Genomic DNA, 19,745 nt, shown 5'->3' with positions numbered 1-19,745 from the left:
TTTTCACGAACAAACCAGGCAGATGTGTCAAGCGGCCGATTGCGACTAGCTACGCGTGCAGCAGCGATTCTAGCACTGGCTTTTGTGTACAAAAGGACCGAAGTCAAGCTGGTCGTCGATTGGGCAGAATAATACAAAGGGAAAACAAAAGATTTTTCTGCCCAATCACGAGGCAGTATTCAGAGAGCTTTTTGAACTGGTCTGGTAAGAATCTTTCCCCAGGGGCACTTTCAGTCAATAGAACTTTTATATGCTGATTTATGTAACTGGCAGTTTCGCGCTATTTTTTACCCGCTTTTTCGCGTTTCTCTTGCCCCACAAACTGCCCCTGGGTCTCCGAGGATGTATTCCGGCATATTTGCTTGAAAATTAAAGCAAAAACAGAAATGAAATTTGAGCATGCACACGCACCCTGCAATCGAGCATTAATCCCATCAGCGAGCAAAATTTTTAACAATCATCATTTCACATAAATGAGGGTAGCAAAGGGGGGACTCGTGATACTGTGATCCTGTTTCACACAAATTTACGTGTCACGTTTACTTGAAACAGTGAATTCATGGATAACGTGTCTTTTCTAGCTATTTTTACGTGCCAGGGTCTAATTTGTATCCTGTTTTCACACGACATGGTCTAATTTTTGTCCTTTTCACGTGTCACGCATAAACCCATTGCCACCCTCACAAATGTGAAAGTAAATGGCGAAGCTGAACACGAGTCCCTAAGTTCACGTACATTCCATAAACTGATCAGGGTACTTACACTATTAATAAAATACTTCCTGTGCTTAACCCAGAACTGGTCTGACCTGATTCATTCGGACAACCATCATCACATGCGAAACCGGACGTAAGAGTTGTACTCTACAAAGGAACAAATTGAAATTTTAAATTTAAGATTGTAAATGAAGCGAGATTGAGAGATAAATATAAATAGTTTGGAAAACAAGCAACAAAGTAGTGAAAGTAGTAGCAGCAGAAGCAGTAGCAGTATCAACAGCAACAGCGCTAGCAGTAGCAGCAGTAGTAGTAGCAGTAGCACTAGTGGTAGCAGTAGCAGCAGCAGTAGCAGCAGCACTGGCAGCAGCAGCAGTGATGGTGGTGGTGGTGGTAGTAGTGGTAGCAGTAGTAGTATCAACAGCAACAACGCTGGCAGCAGTTGTAGCAGCAGCAGCAGCAGCAGCAGCAGCAACAGCAGCAGCAGTAGCAGCAGCAGGAGGAGCAGGAGCAGGAGTAGGAAAGGTAGAAGATTGAAATACTAAAAAGTTCCGAAAGTGATCATAAGTAATCCTCCTTACTTTTCAAGAAGCCTTTTAAAGTCGAATCGTTCGGGTATGGCAACTTTTAGGTAGGAGAGTTGTGTTATGCGTTTGACTTGACCGTCGCATAAATGTGATACTTATAATACCCCCGTACCAGCCAGTTTTGAGGCTGATATCACCATAATCTTGTGTGTAAAAGTTAGAAAGATCCTGTATATACATCAAATGTTAGCAGTCAATAAAGATGGATGGTTTTCAGCCGAATTTTTGAAAATATCAAACAAATGACGTTATTTCAATAATCGCATTTTACTAAAAACGAAGGCTTTCGAAAATCGCTCATAACTTAAACAAATCGCGTTTGATCGCCATAAAATTTATCATTTTATATAATTTAAGCATTATTCTTTCAGATTCTCAAACTGAAACCTAAGCAATCGCTTCACGTTTTCCCGTTTTAAAACGCGCTTAAAAAAGGGAACTGTCAACCTCATAAATACCCGCGGGCCACCTTAACTTCTATAGAAACTATACATACCAATTATCCAATAAATTATAATCAATTCAGACTCAAAAAGCTCAGTTGGTCTTTTCATTTTCTTTATTAAATTATTGCTATTACGATTTTGTTAATGTCAGTCATGTGTATGGATTTATTGCCTGGAAAATGAACCTTTTGTCTGTGTGTTGACTGTATCTTTTTCTTCTTTTCACAGTTATTTGCCTCCAAAGAGGCCTATATGAAAATCATCTAAAGTAGCGTAGCCTAGTATATTATTTGAAAGCCTTTTTTTTTTTTTCTAGTTGTAGTTCAAGCTGCTAAAACGCTCGCTATTTAGGTAAATGGCGAAAAATAAAAGCGGAGATCGGAGCAACTCTGCAAAAGAATGGCTCGCCGATTTTTTTTCACTATACTATGACCCATAAGGGAGGCTATTTGCAGGGTATGTTTTAATTAGGATAAGGATTAATTTAACTACTTCCATAAAGAAATTATTGCTTTGTTAATTCTTTATTACTTTTCAGATAGCCTGCGAACAGCCTCCAGGGTGGAGCAGGGTGAAAAAAAAAAAAAATACGCGAGCGAAGCAAGCCGAGTTGGCGCTGTGTGTGTGTGTGTGTGTGGGGGGGGGGGGGGGGGGGCACTTGGTTCCCTTTGGTCGCGTATTTCTTCAGTTTCTTTCGCCCTACCAGACTCGGGAGTTTGTTCGCGGGCTACTTATCAGGACGCAGCACACGAACTCTTGGTCCTGAAGTTCCTGTATTCTTGTCTTTTATGTACTAAGCTTGAGGGTAATAATATACCTTGTTTTGTAATAAGGATACGATTAGTTTTTGATAAAATGACTTTGACGAGAAGTTATCTAAGAAATAAACTACTAGAAGCAGAGGACATTTAAACAATTGCATTTTTAGAATAAGGTCTTAAGCAAAATTTCAAAATTGTTCACGACTACTTGTACGTCTACCCAGTCATTTTTGGTGGCCAGTGCATATAAAATAAAATCTAATCATTTCAGATCATGATAATATTAATTGTCGAGAAATGCTATCAAGGTTGATAATCTCTTCGTTGCTAGCAGCAATGCCTTTTGCCATCCTTGAGCAATAAATTCTCGTTTTATATATTTGCGTAGCTTTCTTTATTACACTTCTGACAAAGAGTGGAGCATGCAGACTTTATACCACCACACGTAAACAAAACTCCATCCTGAAACAGAAAGAAAGAAAGAAAGAAAGAAAAAGCTGAAATGAATTTGTTTCCACAGAGAACAAATCGCCGAAAAAAACCTAATGCAGCCTAGACTAGCATGGCAAAAAAGTCGTAGCGCCACTAAGAGTGGTACATGCTTGTTTTCCTACGCGTACAGACGTGTACCGCCGGGTAATAAATCATACAAATGAATATATTTTTGTCAACATCAGAAACAACAAAGAAAACAACAACAGCGACGACGACGATTACAACAACAACAACAAGAAAACAAGTTTACTCATTTGGAAAGTGTCTGTTACTGCAAGGTTTTTTCGGTGAGTGGTGTTATCGATAGCCTGCGTTGCAGACTAACTAAACCCTGGTATAGTCACCCTGGTATATACCAGGGTTTAGTTAGTCTGCAACGCAGGCTATGTTATCGAGTGCACCTCATAGGTGCAATAGCAAACTCATAGCCTAGATATATGCTGTTATTATACAGAGCCTAAAAATGATTTTTGTTTGCGTTGTATAGTTTTGTTTTCCGAGAATAAATTGGCTCAAGAAAAAAACAATACAAAAGTTTCCATACACAAAATCCGAAACAATCAGGATGTCACTTGTGTGATCACATGATTTTTCCCGCGTATTCTACTTCTCGTTTATTTCTCGTCTTCTAGTATGAGTTTTGACTTGTTCTCTGTGCTGTTAGATGACGTAACATTGTGATATACATTTTTGGTTTGTTTTTGTGCCGCAATACTGTGAAAATATTACCTTGATAAGAGATGGAATTCCGGCCCAGAACTGGTAATTAGGACACATCTCTGGCATGCTTTCAACTCCCAACTTGTACTTGTTAATTAAAATGCCACCAATGATATAAACAATAAGCAATACGAAAAACCTGTAAAAATATAACGTTAACATTAACAAGCCTTATGTCATCAAGTCAGTTACTAAAATTCCACTCAAACTCTGGCACCTTTACAAATGGTTTTCACGTGACTTAGTAGTGTCTTCGTCCTTGCTGCTTTGTGAGAGGGTCTGAATGGGGTTAACCGACTAGCGACAACGCCGGTGCGAAAAACATAACTGGCAACCGATAAAGTAATTTAATTGTATTGACTACCGACATTTGAACCCCCCTCCCCCCACCACCATACAGACCCTGTTGGGAATTCATTATGACAAAGTTCACAACTGTACACTTCTAAAGCGAGGCTTGGGTATGGAATTTGATAGTCTGACATAAACATGCATACGATTAATTAGGCCGAACTTTGTTCGTTGAGACTGGGTACTCACAGATCGTAAATTTATGCCGAAGAATTGAGGAGATTAAATGTTGATTTATCGAATGAACCTCTTCTTATATATATGCACAATTTGCACAACTTTAAATTCCCGGCCGTGTTGTACCTAAATAACTTAACCAAGTCTCATGTTACCACTTAAAATACCATCCACATCACCATTAGTATCTACTTACACTATTAATAGAATACTCCCAGTGCTTAGCCCGCTACTGCCACCAGGCCCCTCCGGATTATGGTGGCAACCATCGTCACATGCGCACTTGGATGTAAGAGTCGCACTCTATGAAAACAAAATGTTGAAGCAGATACTCGCAAACTAATGTAAACAGTGTCTGCATGACACGGGTTTACCTTTAACAGTGTGTCTGCTATTGTTAAGGTCAGTTTTGAGAAAAAAAGATTTTTCGATTTAGCAGCGTTAAGACATATATCTCTAAAAATCGGCTAAAGGCCGACACAATTTTGCAAACGAAGGTTTAAGTGGGCGTCCGTGTAAGAACCGACCACTGGATTTTCGACCAAATATAGAATTCCTTCAAATTTTCTGTGCAAGACAATTGATCCATATGATAAACAAAAATAGCAATATTTTGGCTTGTAGCGTTATTTTTAAATATTTCTGGCGATGATTTCTGAGAACGGTCTAAAACTGAAAAAATCGTCCTGTTTCGAGTCAGATTTAGGCGTCGCGCTCAACGCGCTGAAAAATTACGCTTTAACTCCAATAAAATAAAACTTGTACATTACTTTACTTTATGTCTTGTCTATAAATTGATGGTAAAATATTTGAAATCGGACTTAACAAAAATTAATTATGTTTTTTTCAAAACACCCCATAAAGAGCCCTCGCAAAATTCACGCAAACATGTTGTTGGTTAATGAGCTATTTCTCAAAAGTATAACGTGATCTGGAGCCCTGAACAATATCCACGATTAGTACTAGGGTTGGTGTATCAGAAACAAGAAAACCAGGTTTGGGCACTAAGCTTTTCAAATTTCAGGAGTTCCATCAACATAGCCAAAATTCAACGGTCGTAACGCGCGTCACGCAATTTCTCACTATTGCGCTTCCTAACTTTCCCACATAAAATAATTTCCCGATGGAGCAAATATTTTCGAAACTAGCTTTCCGCTCGAAATAAGGCATGGACAATCCTAAATTTATCAAATATTGCCTCAAAATTAAGAATTAAGAATGTTAAATCATGAGCGGCTCCGGTGTGAGTAGTCCTCAACTCCGTCGTAAACTATGCAAAAAGCTTCGAAAAGCGGTTTCCGTGATTTAGAACCCTAAAAGCTATCCACGATCAGAACTAGGGTTGGTGTACCAGAATCAAGAAAAAACGTTTTGGGCACTAAGGGCCTGATTACATGAGCCGGGCTGGCTCGGTTTGCCGAGATGACTTTCAACCCGGTATTACATGAGCCCGGTTAGCCGGGCTGGCCCGGCAATAGTACCAATTTTTCAGTAAGTTGAGATAGGCATTGAATGTACCTTTGATAACAGGTGTTTTTCACTGGTATAAATTGATTACTGTTCATTATATTTGACAGTTTTGACCTCCCTAAACTTTCTTGTGTCATGTGAAACAGTTGTTTGAGTCAAGGCTTCTTGGGCTTACGCATTAACCCTATTCAGACCGGGCTTTTTTGGACCTTCTCTGACCGGGGGGCCTTCCAAAATATTTAAACAATCACAATGAAACTTATAGGATGTATAGTATGTCCAAACATCTTTCTTTTGGTTTACGTCACGTGGGATGTTGACGTCACATCACGTGACAATTACATCATGATGTCAAAACAGCCGCCATCTTGGATCCGCCATCTTGGCTTTCAAAATTTTTCAAAAACGCCAGAAAGCCACCCAGAACTACTGCAAAGTACTCAAAAGCAATAAAACTGTGCTTAAAACCGTTAAGAGGTGAAAATAATTGCATTAAAGTTAATTCTTATTAATAGAAACACGAAAATTACAAATTTGGAAAAACATGCCTGTCAAAATGCGGTTGCCATGGTGATGTCAAGTTCCCGACATAACTACCTATCCTACCAAATTATTCCCAGATAAATTTTAGAAAAAGTCGCCAAGTTTGGCATTGTTTGATTGAATCTATAAAAAGTTATAAGCGTTCAAAGTCAGCGCGGGCCTCAAAAGCCCCCCCCCCCCCCCCCCCCCAGGTCTGAATAGGGTTAAGCTTGAGACTCGTGCAATAAGATGCAATTTCACACTGAAGCAATTATTTCCAGCATGAAATAATTTTTAATCCGGCAAACAGTTCATTTTGAAGCCAGGTCGTTAAAGTACACCTAATCAATGATCGTCTCAAAACTTAGTATATCACTCATTTAATTTGCTACCTACATTTAATAGCTCGAAACAACTGTGATCTAAATGGCGTTCTGGAAGGGCCATATTAGACTGTTTTAGCAACAGGACGTGACCTCAATTCAAGACGTCGCGCTCGCTGAAAAGGACTGGAAACTAGTAGATCTGTCACGCGTCTTCAAACTGACGTGCTGTCGAGGACGCGAGACTGTGTATTTTGCCGTCCTGCCGAAGGCGTGGCGAAAACAAGAGGTAAAATGCTTTTTATTTCACTTAATAAGCTAAAATTTCGTTGTGTTTTCCACTACAGTCTTAGCTGATCCATCACACTGAGTGCATTCACATTAAGAACATAAAAATTCGTCGAAAAATCGCTTGATGACTGACCACATTTCACTTCTGTAATTTGCCAGCCTTCGAAGGCTTTTCGAAAAGCGCAAGTTTAATTCTTTCTATTCTTCTTTTCCCTTCAGGTGAAGAGCAAATGGCAGAAATGAACAAAAAGTAAGTGGAATTTATGAAGTCTGTCCATTCACAAGTTTGGAAATAATTTATGTATATGTAAGCTGCGAGTATTTTCGCTATATACACAGATAAAAAATCCGCATGGAATCAGCTTTACGAGTTTCGTATAATTTAATGGTGGAAAACCTTCCGTAAAATTTTCTATCTAAGAGAAACAGTAGTAGAACTTCTACCCGTGGTTGAAAGGTTGGATTAGACAGAACTTGATGCCATTGAATTTTCTAACAGTTCGAACCATATTAGACTATATATTGTTCTACTTTATATTTCCCTTGAAGTGTAGCGACACGAATTTCCGTCTAAAGCCTACAAACATTTAAGGCTGCCGATAAAATGTAATACTCACTTTGAATTGTTAAATAGAAAATAATGTCGTAATTAACGGCTTACAGCGTGCAAAAAGTGTTCCCTGAAGATTCGGAATTAATTCTCATGCTACTGAATTTTAGACCCGCGATGAATTGGACAGAAGAGAAAGATGTTATGCTTCTCAAAGAAATGGGAGGACAAGGAATCTTCCATTATAAAGCTGGCAGCCGAGAGCGTGGAGCTGTATGGCAAGTGATTGCTAGCAACCTTAACTGCCACAAGGATCTGTTCGATGTGACTGCTAGGGGCGTAAGAGACCGATTCACACTTCTCTCCTGAGGCGATACAAGTCGAAGACTTCTCGAGAACTTAAAGGCTCTGGTACCGGTGGTGATGAACTCACAGAGTTCGAACTACTGATGGAGGACATGATTGCCTTGAGTGAAGAGTCGGACAAGAAAGCGGAATCAGAAACAGCGAGTGCAAGAGCAAACGCAAATGCTGATCTACAGAAAGCAATGGAAATAAGGAAAAAAGCAATGGAGACCATGGGTGAAAGTAAAAAGAGGCAGGCTGATGCAGATGATGAAGTTAAAGAAAAGAAAAAGAGAAGATCTGGAGGTGACACCATGTCTTGGTTAAGGGAGAAAACCGAAATAGATGCAAAGTTGAAAGAAAAAGAACTCGAAGAACAGAAGCAAGAGAAAGAGATTGAAAGAAAGGAAAGGAATGAGCAGATGGGATTATTGCGACAACAGCTACAAATCCAGATAGACAGCCAACAACAGCAGCAGCAACAGCAGAACATCATGCAACAACAAATGATGGCCCTCATGCAGCAACAACAACAGCAGCTGCAGCTTATGTTTACTAATGTTCATAGAGGTGACAAGCAATGAACAGCTTTATGGACGTGAGGTTAATTGTGACATTTCAAAAGTTGTATTTTCTTACAAGGTTTTTCAATCAACATACAAATTTGCCTTATTGATGATGCTAAGCTTTCAGAATTGATCTGCTTGACAGATCTTGACAGTATCAGTGTGCTAATGAGAAAATAATTGTTGATCACCCTTGGATTTAAAACAGAAAACTTTTACATTTTATTAAAATACAAGAATGTTAGCATTGTTGCCTATGGAACTTTTTGATTAAAGAAAAAAAATATGACCAGTTATTTTTCTCTTTTATTGATTGATTACATTTAGGGCTGTAATCAGACATATGTTTATCAAAAACTGGATAAAAGGTTGCCTGTGTTACGTGCATGATAACAATCTCTGTGTCATTTTACCAGAAATAGTCCTGAAGGCCTGGCGGATGAAGACTGAAGTATTCTGAAACTAAATTTCCATACAGACAAGTGTGAGCATTCTGAAGAATTCCACACACTAAGTACATTTTCCCTACTGGACTCATGCCAATTTTCAGTTGCTTTTTAAAGTCAACAAATTTATAATAGTTGGTGATCGTTCCAAACATCCACTCCACTGATACCCTTACTTCACTCATAGCGTCGTTGAATCTTTGCATTTGAGGGGTTAGGTGTGCATCCCTAAATGGAGCTTGCAAATGAATTCCGAGCGGATATGCCGGGTCACCGTATAAACATAAGGGCTCGCCATTAGCCCAAGCAACTCTTTGCAGTTCCGTTAACATCCCAGACTCGTGCAACATGGTGCTATCATGCCTTCGTCCTTCATATGGGCCGGCTAAATTAGCGATCAGTCCGTTTGGAGTCACAACGCTTTGAAATTTCAATCCATGTTTACGCTTATGTCCATTGTAAACAGCCCGTTGGTTTTGTTTAGGTCTTGCTATTCCGCATAGCGTCCCATCAACGAAACCGAAGCAGTTCCGCAACGGTGCACCCCGGTCGTAGATGACTTGGGCATAGCGCTCTAGGACTTGAGGCAAAAGAAATGGCTGATTCCAAGACTCGAGACGATGGCGATGTGAACTGTAAACGTAGTCTAAAACGGTATTGAATATCAAACATAACTCAGTTGGATTCCTTCCAAAACGCGAAACCATGTCGGTGTACCGACATGAAAAGGCAAGCCTTTTTAAAAGAATGCAAAGTCCTTCAAGCTTTGAGCAAACAGTTCTCTGGGAACACACGAACTTGTCTGGAAATCCTAAAACTTCCAGTAGTAAGAAAATGTCTGCTTTGGCGAATCGTAATTCCGTTCTGCATTCAGTATCGTCCCAGTCGTCAAAGTTAAATTTTTCGAATTTCCAGTAGGGAAATATCTCTCTTGAACGATTTTCCTCATACAACACAGCAAACTCTAAAGCATCAATGACATTGCTACTGTAGGCGAGAAGTAATGCTTCTCTCACGCTGCGAAGACCTCCATCCGCCATGTTGGCAAGTTGTCTTTGATTTTCGCGCGCTTGCTAAGTCACTGCCGCGACACGTATTCAGCCCCAGTACTCCCGTCCTCACTCACGGTCAAAATGTCGCGTCCAACGCTCTCGCGTCCTGTTGCTAAATCACTCTATTGTTGCTCAGAATCGCGGAAAACAGATCTAGGAAGAATCGATATTCCGCAAAATTTCCCGGGAGAGAAAAGAAGGTCACCCAGAGGGCACGCAGCTTCGCTCATTTCAAAACTCACCCTTAATGCCGATTTCAATTAGAAAGATCTGGGGTTGCGACCACCAACAGGAGCCATAATGGATTATGGCTTCCTGCCACCAATAGCAAAAACATAGAAAGCAAACAAATGACAAGCAACAAAATAAAATAAACTGCCAATGGTTTTTACAACATCAAGAAGCTGTTTTTGTATGTGTACATTTAAAGGGGAGGGTCACAATTTTTTAGACTCCAATTTGGGGAGGGTCACAATTTTTTGGCTCCAATATGGGGGAGGGTCAGAATTAATAAGCCAACTTCTTCCAAGTTTTAGTGGCCCTCCACCCCCGATAAATAATGACTGGTCCCTAAAGTTGATAGTATAGCTAATTTCACGCAGCAACGAAAAAGGGCGACTTTTATCCTTTCCTACATTTACAGTAATACATGGCTTTAAACCACTTTCATTTTCTCAGTTTATAGAAAACTATTGAAAGTTTTTATAACAGCCGAACGCATCCGAGAATAGATGGCATTTGAACGTTTCTTCCTATTGGTGATAGTCACATTCTTCCAAGAATGAGGACAAGTTCGTGAACCAAAGGGAATCTCAAAATATGTTAATATCTCCTTGAGCATAACTACACTGAAACTGTCAAGATTCTGTTCTCGTGCCAGGTCACACAGGCAGTAAGAATCAAGGCAGATTGGATGCCTGGGACTGAGTCCAGCGACGTTTTCCATCACTTCACGCCTTTCTTGCTCTTCCTCCTCTGCGTGCACGTCCTCCATCTGTACCTCTTGGTTCCCCTGCTTTCTTCGTGTGGCCGCTAGTCTCGAAAAAAAGCCCTGTACTTGACTCTTCGTTAGCCAGTCTTGTCTGTCGATTATCGGCAAACTAACTGGTCTTCTTGCTGTTCTCATGTCTACAGCCATTTTTACTGGATCTGCCTTGTTGCCGGTTCTCTCTCCAAGGTCGAATTCCGTCGTTAGGTATTGTCTAACCTCAGCAGGAAATCGCACACCTTGATTTCGCGGCTTGCGTAGAGCCCAGCCAAGCTATAATTCACTGCTAGAACTAGGAGCTTGATATTCAAATTCGGATCCTCGTTCATCGCAATGTGCTACTGGTGCCCTGCTACTTCCCTCGTTGTTGTCTACAGTAAGGAATTTCTCGGCCCAGTCTCTTCTAAGTTTGTCATACACCGTTTCGGGCCCTCCGCGCCCATGGCGGTGCTCTCCAACATCAAGATGATTCTCAAGCACACTGACTTTCTTAAAAAATTCCACCAGACACCAAGAACTTAACAATGTAAACATTTTTAGCGATTAAGAACAATCTTTAACGATAAAACGTACGGGAACCAACGGGTGCAGCTTCTCCAAAGATGTTTTTAATTTCACTGGCCAGCTTGAAATTGATAACATGAGTTCCTGTTACCGCCAATTTCTTTCCATAATGTCTTGGATACTGTCAGGTTTTCGGGGCTTGCCAGTTCTTTCCTAAGGTAAAACGATGGGCTGAACAAACTATATTCTAAATCTGTTCTTCTGTGAGCTTTAAAAGACCTGCTCTTACCAGTATTAGATCCCTTTCACATGTATTTTCTCTTGACAGGTGGTGATTTGCTAGATGCGAACTGATATCGCCCCCGTCGCAGTCATTTAGGGCTCACTTACCACCTATAGTTGCCGATAAGGAACTAAATCCTGCCATTTCACAGAACAAAACAACACGAAATGCTAAGAGCAAACCTATCCCTCCCGTAATGTAAGCACGCACGACACCAACTGTCACAAATTTGCATAAGTTAAAATTAGCGTTAGGGCAGTGCAACCAAAAAAAATACAGAATGATGAAATTAAATATAAAAGGCAAAGCTTGTAGGCCATTCATAAAACTGAAAAACAAATAATATAAAGCTAAACCAGATATAGTTTAGCAGCAAGCATTTTTGACGCAGGTTGAAATTAACCTACTAAAAATAACTTTGACATTCCAGCGTGTAAGCCGACTGAAACCAACATTTTCTGACAAATGATTTTCGCTTTGGCCTATTTTCATTCGTGGTACATTTTCTCTAGGCGTGCACTTAATACTATAATAAAAGTTAGTTTATAGCTGTTAAATGTGTTAAATAATTAAGGGTTTCTTCCCTAGTTCATTCCCAATTTATGATAACCGAATCACGGAAACCGCTTTTCGAAGCTTTTTGCATAGTTTAAGACGGAGTTGAGGACAACTCACACCGGAGCCGCTCATGATTTAACATTCTTAATTCTTAGTTTTGGGGCAATATTTGATAAATTTAGGATTGTCCATGCCTTATTTCGAGCGGAAAGCCAGTTTCGAAAATATTTGCTCCATCGGGAAATTATTTTATGTGGGAAAGTTAGGAAGCGCAATAGTGAGAAATTGCGTGACGCGCGTTACGACCGTTGAATTTTGGCTATGTTGATGGAACTCCTGAAATTTGAAAAGCTTAGTGCCCAAACCTTTTTTTCTTGTTTCTGATACACCAACCCTAGTACTAATCGTGGATATTGTTCAGGGCTCCAGATCACGTTATACTTTTGAGAAATAGCTCATAAACCAACAACATGTTTGCGTGAATTTTGCGAGGGCTCTTTATGCGGTGTTTTGAAAAAAACATAATTAATTTTTTTTAAGTCCGATTTCAAATATTTTACCATCAACTTATAGACAAGACATAAAGTAAAGTAATGTACAAGTTTTATTTTATTGGAGTTAAAGCGTAATTTTTCAGCGCGTTGAGCGCGACGCCTAAATCTGACTCGAAACAGGACGATTTTTTCGGTTTTAGACCGTTCTCAGAAATCATCGCCAGAAATATTTAAAAATAACGCTACAAGCCAAAATATTGCTATTTTTGTTTATCATATGGATCAATTGTCTTGCACAGAAAATTTGAAGGAATTCTATTTTTGGTCGAAAATCCAGTGGTCGGTTCTTACACGGACGCCTACTTAAAGTGCTGTTGAGTGAAATTTCATGATCTATGATTAAAACTACATGCTAAGAAGCTTGTGATTGGCTAATACTGGTTGAGCCAAGTTTGATATACTTACAGGTAAAAATATGACAATTTGCATGGCAACCTGATTGACCGAAACAATATGGCGGAAAGATTTTCGAAATGCGATGGAAGAAAACTACAAGAACTAAAGGAAATTGAAAGAACTTTCTGGGTTAACCCAGAACGTTCTTTTAATTTCCTTTAGTTGGGTTACTGCTTGGTCGAATTTAAAGCCGAAAGCAAAGGATAAAGACCTGTAGTGCCAAACAGCAACAAACAGCTCAGTTGACGAACTGAAGTTTGGTGCCGGATGCTCATTTAGTTGATTTTCGTTTGCAAACGTGAGTTGAAAGTTGAGTTTGTTTTATAATTGCTTCGAGCTCAAGGTATTTTGTTCTTCCTTTAAGAAAATTTGCTGTGCCCTTAGCATATAATATTATTGCTGTAACTTAAAATATCCATCTTGTACCTATAGGCAACCGTACTTGCAATATTCTTGCTGACTTTTACCATGCAGAATGGAAAGATTGTATTGTTAATTAAGTCCAGTAACTGGGATCGGAAGCTTGCCCAAATCTATATGTCTGTCTTGATTTACTAAAAGGTGGCTACAGTCTGCCTGTTAAAAAAAAGGAATGGGGTTGAGAATTTTTTTTTTCTAACGACATGGGAGATTTTTTGGCTTACTTTCAATGGAAATGAAGTGCATTCAATTTTATAGTCATCTCATGGCTTTTATCCCTTCTACCTAGTCCCCCCCCCCCCCCCCCCCACCTTCCATTTACTTTTGGTTAGTTTACCCAGGCTCCAACTCGCCATATCTACCGAACTTTGAATTCTAATGGCGCGCTCTGACTTGTAGAACAGAGGTGATCTAGTTTTTCATATTGCTGTCTAAAGGAAGTTTGCCGGAGGACATCATTAAGTCCTATTAAGGTGGAAGTCTAACTATTTGCAAGTTTTGCGTCGGCTGTTATTGTACCTTAGAACAAAGCTTTAACGGGTTGAACTCTTGACTCGGTACAGTTTTGCTAGGTACAAATAACGTTGTGCTTGCTTTAGACGGCAAAGGTCTTCAGCCACATCAACTAGGACTCGGAACTAGACATTAGGGCTGATTTGAAGGCGGTCATGGCGATATTGGGCTTGAACTCTTCCTTGACTGGAGACTGTTGTAATGTCCGGAGGTATTGGTTCCCTTTTTAACTATTTTTTCCACATCCGGGGTATTACATAGTGAATAAGATGGAAAGGTTGCAAAGAGCGCAGTTGATGGTCGAAAGGAAATCACTTCAAACCCTTATGTGAGTAGAATTATCTTCATTTGATGATTATTTTGCCGTTTGACTGTGCTAGCAATCAGAGCGCCCTGATTTGATAGTGAGCAGCAATTCGATATGCGGGGTTTCCGGCCGTGAATTGACATGAACTATGACCGAATGGTCTCGCGGAGTCATGAATTATTTAGTTATTTTAATCCCGAATTCCTTGAAAATGAAGTGATCGTCGATGTAAAATGCTTTCTGATAGTTCATTTTAGACCATGCATGGATTTAGAAAGCTTCAGTCCATCTCTCGCTCTGGCGCTTTAAAAATGTGTTTTCATTTGATGTTATTTCATGTTGTAAACAAGTTAATTAAATTGGTAGAATTCATGATTTGAACAAAATGCCGTAAATGCAGTCTTTTTGGTTCATAAAGAGATTTATTAGAGTAATTCACGTTGAACATGAGCTATAACTAGTCCATTCATTCAAAGCTCCTTGCAAAAATATGTCTTTAGAACTAGAGCTGTGTCAAAATCTTTAGACACCTTTTATTAAATCAAGACAGATGTATGGTTGTAATCTCAGACAGCCTATAATATTATACAGGTGAACACAATTGTCTGATAAACTGACGTTCCTGCTGCCTGCCAGGAGTAGGAGTAAACCTTATCCATCCCGAGTGCAGTCCCAGGCACTCAGCAACCTTGAGGGAGAAAGGTCATGGAAACTTAACTATAACACGCTATGTAAACTGAATAACATGAGTGAAGTGAATGAAATAAAAAGACCCGCAAACGATGGCAACAACGCCAGGCTAGAATGATTACCCACAGTAAACTCCCGCCAACATAGGGTCGCAATTCTGATACAGATCGATCGTTCTGATAAGTAAACCGTTGAAAAATATATTTGCTGTTATTTGTTATTTTTCGAGCCGCAGCTAACAGCAAGTTGTCTGGAGAGCAGGAAAATGTTCGGATTGTAATCTTCCATGCATCAGTGAGCACGAAAACACAAAATAATAGAAAACAAACGAAAACCCACTATGGAGTAAGAAAAACATACATATTTTGAATCCATTGGTGCGTAGTCCTCTGTAACACCGTCTATTTCTCCAGGCGATTTGCCTTCATTGCACTTGAGTTTAATTGTGACGGTCCTGAGGATATGAAGCAGTTATAACATACGCTCATTAGGATACCTTAACTTGCCATGAGATGGACTCTAGCTGGGAGGAGAAAGTAAGGTAGGCCTTAAGACCACCTGTAGGAACTGGAAGAGATGGGTCTCTCATGGGGCGAAGAACAGGCCACGAACAGAACAGGGTTCAGTGGCGGGTTATGGTTACGGCCTTAAAGGAGGGTCTGAATGGGGGTACTTCGATAACACTAAACACTTTATTTTTTTGCCTCTATAACATAAAACTGTAAAATTTTAGGCATTTTAACACTATCAGTAAAAAATTGACTGTAACAGTAAAATTTCTCCCAAAAACGGTTCCAAAAGGGCCAATATTATTTTGTTTAGTATATGAAGAAGTTTTCGGCCTTTTTCCGACGATTTCCGATCAGTTCGGAAGATTTCCAAAGACTGACGAGGATTTCCAAACACAACCGAATATTTCCAGGGACTAACGAAGATGTCCGAAGACTACCGAAGATTTCCAAAGCCGGAAATCCAAAAAAATTTTCTCTAAGTTCATGAATGATTTTATCCGATTTTTGAAGAGCATATAAGAATTTACAATGCTTCAATTTTTCATGAAAAACCTCCAACTTAACAGTATTTTCTCCGAAAACAGTAAACATTAAAAAATTGGCCAATGTAACAGCAAACACTAAAAAGTATGGGCAAATAAAACTAAACACTAAACCCCATTCAGACCCTATTAACGGAGCTACGTTACTAAGACTTCGTGGATTTTTGGTCTAAACTGTTCTGAAATTAGTGATACGCAACTTATAATCCATGAAAAGTATTACCTTTTAACATCTAAAGAAAAATATAACCTTAACTTGCTATAAGTATCGGCTTTTTGTAAGACGCGCGTAAACAACTTTAAAAGTTTAGCCTGAATTTTCAAAGTTGTAATCCATTTCATCCTAGCCATCCGCAGCCAAAAACGCTTGTTAACAGTTTCAGTGCTCTAGTTATGGGATAGAGACTGTTGTGAGTGTTTTGTTAAAAATACACGCACGCGCTGGCCGCACAATGAACGAGAAATTTTGAATACTGCACGAGGCGTAGCCGAGTGCAGTATTGAAAATGTCGAGTTTATTGTGAGGCCAGCAAGTGCGTGTATTTGTCAACAAAACACGAACGGACAGACCCTAACCCTTTTAATATACAATCTGAGTACACTGCAAACGATCATCGACTTAACGAGCCTCAAACAATAATGTTTAAAAATAAGAAGTGTAGAAGTACATAATTACACGGGATAAGATCAATAATATAAAAATCACAGATAAGCCGCACAGAAATAAAGCTTAAAATGGTTCATAAAATCGCTCATCAGCCGGTGGCCGTTCATAAATACAGTCAGCGAGAAGCTTGTTCAAAACAAGTCGATGGCTTTCACAATCAACACACAAAAATGTATTTATTGAGCTGCAGTTTACCTTTGAACATGAAAGCGCTTCAAGTTGTTATCCTCTTCGATTTTGTTTGGAATTGGATCGTTGATAATTTGAGGAATATATTTTTCTTCCACTTCTGCAAGCCTTGAAGCTGAAGACATTTTCAATAATGTACGATTTTTGTGCGTTATTGTCAATACTGCACTGTCGGTGTTTGCTGACGACAGGTAAAGCAAAATCACGTGATCTATTTTAACCAATTGCGCGCGTAGATTTTGGACAGTGAACGAAGATTGTATATTAATATGGCAATCGTTAATAAAATTCGACCATTATTTTCAGGTTTCCTACAACACAAGTATATATTTTGGCTGTCCAAATATCTGTAAAATCCGTGGCATAGTCCCTATAAGTCCCAGACAGGATGAAGAGGACGATTGAGACAAACACTGAAGGCCCACGCGGGCAACAAAGGGGCTGCAGACAAGTAATTTCGCGTGAGCTTACAATCGGAGGGGCTTATTATATCAAAAAGAATTCTTGAACATGGATGTCGAATTTATTCTTGTAGGGTTTTTTTGCATTTAAGATTGAGGGGCCTTTATTTTCCGGTTGGCCCATTTTCGGGGGGCTTCAGTTTCGAAATTTGACGTTACCTTTTGTAGCCCGTGCTATCAGTATGTGGCTCATACATTATGTCGGTAGTTCCATCGCTATCCACTTTAAAGTCAACAACACTGTCAGCACATGGGTGGGTATCTGCCGTATTTGCAGCATCTTTTTGGCACATCTTGAAGAAGAAAAAGGCGAATCTAACATAAGTCTTTTTAAATGAGGATTTAAGGGACTATGTCACGCCATTTGTGACAGAAAAATACCAATGAAGTATCATTTAGGATAATAAAAGTCCAATTTTGTCTTTTCTATTGTTTTCTTATGGAAAATTTTGGCACACTAGTGTTGAAAATATCATACCAACATTAGGTTGGTGTAACCACAGGTAACCAAAGTGAACTGTGAGAGTTTGTATGGATGTTCTATAAGTGCTTGTACGGATTTGGAATAAAGTTGAGAAAAATATCCATTACTATCATTGAAATCTATAATAAAACTTAAAACCTTGCCTGGTGTCACATTTTTGTCTTTCTAGTGCTTTAGAAAGCCATATGCGCGATTTTTGTTTCAACGGTCTGTCACGTACAGACCGTTGAAACGAAAATCGCGCGTATGACTTTCTAAGGCACTAGAAAGACACAAAAGTGACACCAGGCAAGGTTTTAAGTTTTATTATAGATTTCAATGATAGTAATGGATATTTTTCTCAACTTTATTCCAAATCCTTACAAGCACTCACAGCACCCTTTGGTTATACCTGTAGTGTAACGACGTTACAATAGTCCACTAGAAAGCAGTTAGGACAGAGTCAAAGTTGATCCGGGATGATTATACATTGATTATATGTAATATCTTTTAAATACCCAAATCCTCAGTTATTATTCTCTCTTTGAGTTTCTATCGTTCATACCATAACTGTGGTGAAATCTAAAACATAGGCATTACCCACAATCATCACGCCGTGAGTTGTCCAGGGTCGAGCCGAAGTGTTTTTAAAAGAAAAGTCACCTTGCTCTTCCAGGTATCCCCTGACTACCGCCCCAATGATTTCTTTGCAGGTAAGGAGAACATCGTTCAGTTTCCGTTTAAGAGAATGTATAGGAAGTTGATCCCCCCGGGAGGGGGGAGTGGGGGTAAACCATAGACTTAGACTGTGACATAACATTCGACATTTAATTGTATTGGGGGTAGAGAGGGAGAGGCCAAGGCGAAAACAAATGCCGGAAAGACCGGTTAGCAAAAAAGTAAAGTGTCCCAAGACTTTTAGCAAGAATTGTTATGTAAGAACTTGTTGTTTCATGTACTCACCAGCATATCTTTACAGTCATTGCCTTCGGTAAACTTAGTGCAGGGATTCCAGTCGAACTTGTAATTAGCACCCGCAGGAGATAAAGTTGCAATGTCTTTAAAACTGAAAAGGTGTATTCACGCAGAGGGCTGTTATAAAATTGTAAAATAACCAAGACAAACGATAACACCATTATTAATGCAGAGAATGGGTGTGGGGTGTAAATAGGAAAGAAGTTGGCAATTTTGGCAATCTGTTCCAATGTTCTCCAATCTTATGCATTCATGTCTTTTTCGATGGTTTACCATCATTTCGTGGCTGTTTTATTTAATAGCAAACTATTATTTTGACGGTTCCTTTAATGTGATTGTTATTGGACAAAAATTGCGTGATATAAAACTATTCAACTGTCACGGAAGTCGCATAATGGACCATAATTTTCAAAGAGCATGATGCAATAACTATTAACCAACTCTTTCAAAAAGTTTCTCAATTTATATATCGAAAAAGTTATAAACTTTTATGTATAACTGAAAAATATACTTGTTTAACACCACTAACTGTGTCACTACTATACCATTCGCTCTGTGAGTAGTTTAGTGTGTATTTTATTACCGGGTTTTTATTTGCTCAATTTTGGCTGACCGTCTCTTGGGATATGCAACTTATTTAACATTTCATTATTAAAACTGTTAAAATAGTTACAATATTAAAGAACGATAGTATTTTAAAATTTCGCATATCAAGGCGTATTACCAAGTGATGTACCACCAAATGAAATAATTACAATTAAAGAGAAGAAGTAATAATCAGAGCTCGGAGCTGAAAGCATAGACCCGTTGAAATATTGATATTCAATAACGACCTGCGTTCATATTATAAACTTACAAGTCGAATTCAATTTCCTTCTATCAGAAGCTTGGGTATCGAATAGAAG

The 19,745-nt window shown here is 39.2% G+C and overlaps 2 protein-coding genes and 1 pseudogene across 3 annotated transcripts in view; all 3 read right to left on the bottom strand.

The window, feature by feature from the left end:
* Window positions 1-19,745, bottom strand: part of LOC144661663 (uncharacterized) — a 29,610-nt pseudogene that overhangs the window by 9,393 nt on the left and 472 nt on the right. The window lies entirely within an intron of this gene.
* On the bottom strand, window positions 2,444-17,826 carry LOC144661672 (cation-dependent mannose-6-phosphate receptor-like). The gene is made up of 5 exons (XM_078522482.1): window positions 17,562-17,826; window positions 15,392-15,485; window positions 4,450-4,556; window positions 3,735-3,864; window positions 2,444-2,972 (listed from the first exon to the last, which is right to left on the bottom strand). The coding sequence occupies exons 1-5, from the start codon at window positions 17,693-17,695 to the stop codon at window positions 2,883-2,885; spliced, it is 555 nt and encodes a 184-aa protein (XP_078378608.1). The 5' UTR covers window positions 17,696-17,826; the 3' UTR covers window positions 2,444-2,882.
* LOC144661645 (uncharacterized) lies at window positions 8,730-9,886 on the bottom strand. The gene has a single exon (XM_078522452.1). The coding sequence runs from the start codon at window positions 9,804-9,806 to the stop codon at window positions 8,730-8,732; it is 1,077 nt and encodes a 358-aa protein (XP_078378578.1). The 5' UTR covers window positions 9,807-9,886.

This window comes from Oculina patagonica, chromosome 7 (assembly GCF_052425735.1).
Source record: "Oculina patagonica isolate OP01 chromosome 7, crgOcupat, whole genome shotgun sequence".
Classification (NCBI taxonomy): Eukaryota; Metazoa; Cnidaria; class Anthozoa; order Scleractinia; family Oculinidae; genus Oculina; species Oculina patagonica.
Note: the sequence above shows the minus strand (reverse complement) of the source record. Positions and strands in the feature narration are given on the sequence as shown.

Coding starts and splice junctions, on each gene's coding strand:
- LOC144661645 (XM_078522452.1), bottom strand. CDS start 9,806: ATGGCGGATGGAGGTCTTCGCAGCGTGAGAGAAGCATTACTTCTCGCC.
- LOC144661672 (XM_078522482.1), bottom strand. CDS start 17,695: ATGTGCCAAAAAGATGCTGCAAATACGGCAGATACCCACCCATGTGCT. Junction 3,865..4,449: donor GGGAGTATTCTATTAATAGT/GTAAGTAGATAC, acceptor ATATTTTTACAG/GTTTTTCGTATTGCTTATTG. Junction 2,973..3,734: donor GAATTCCATCTCTTATCAAG/GTAATATTTTCA, acceptor TTTCTGTTTCAG/GATGGAGTTTTGTTTACGTG.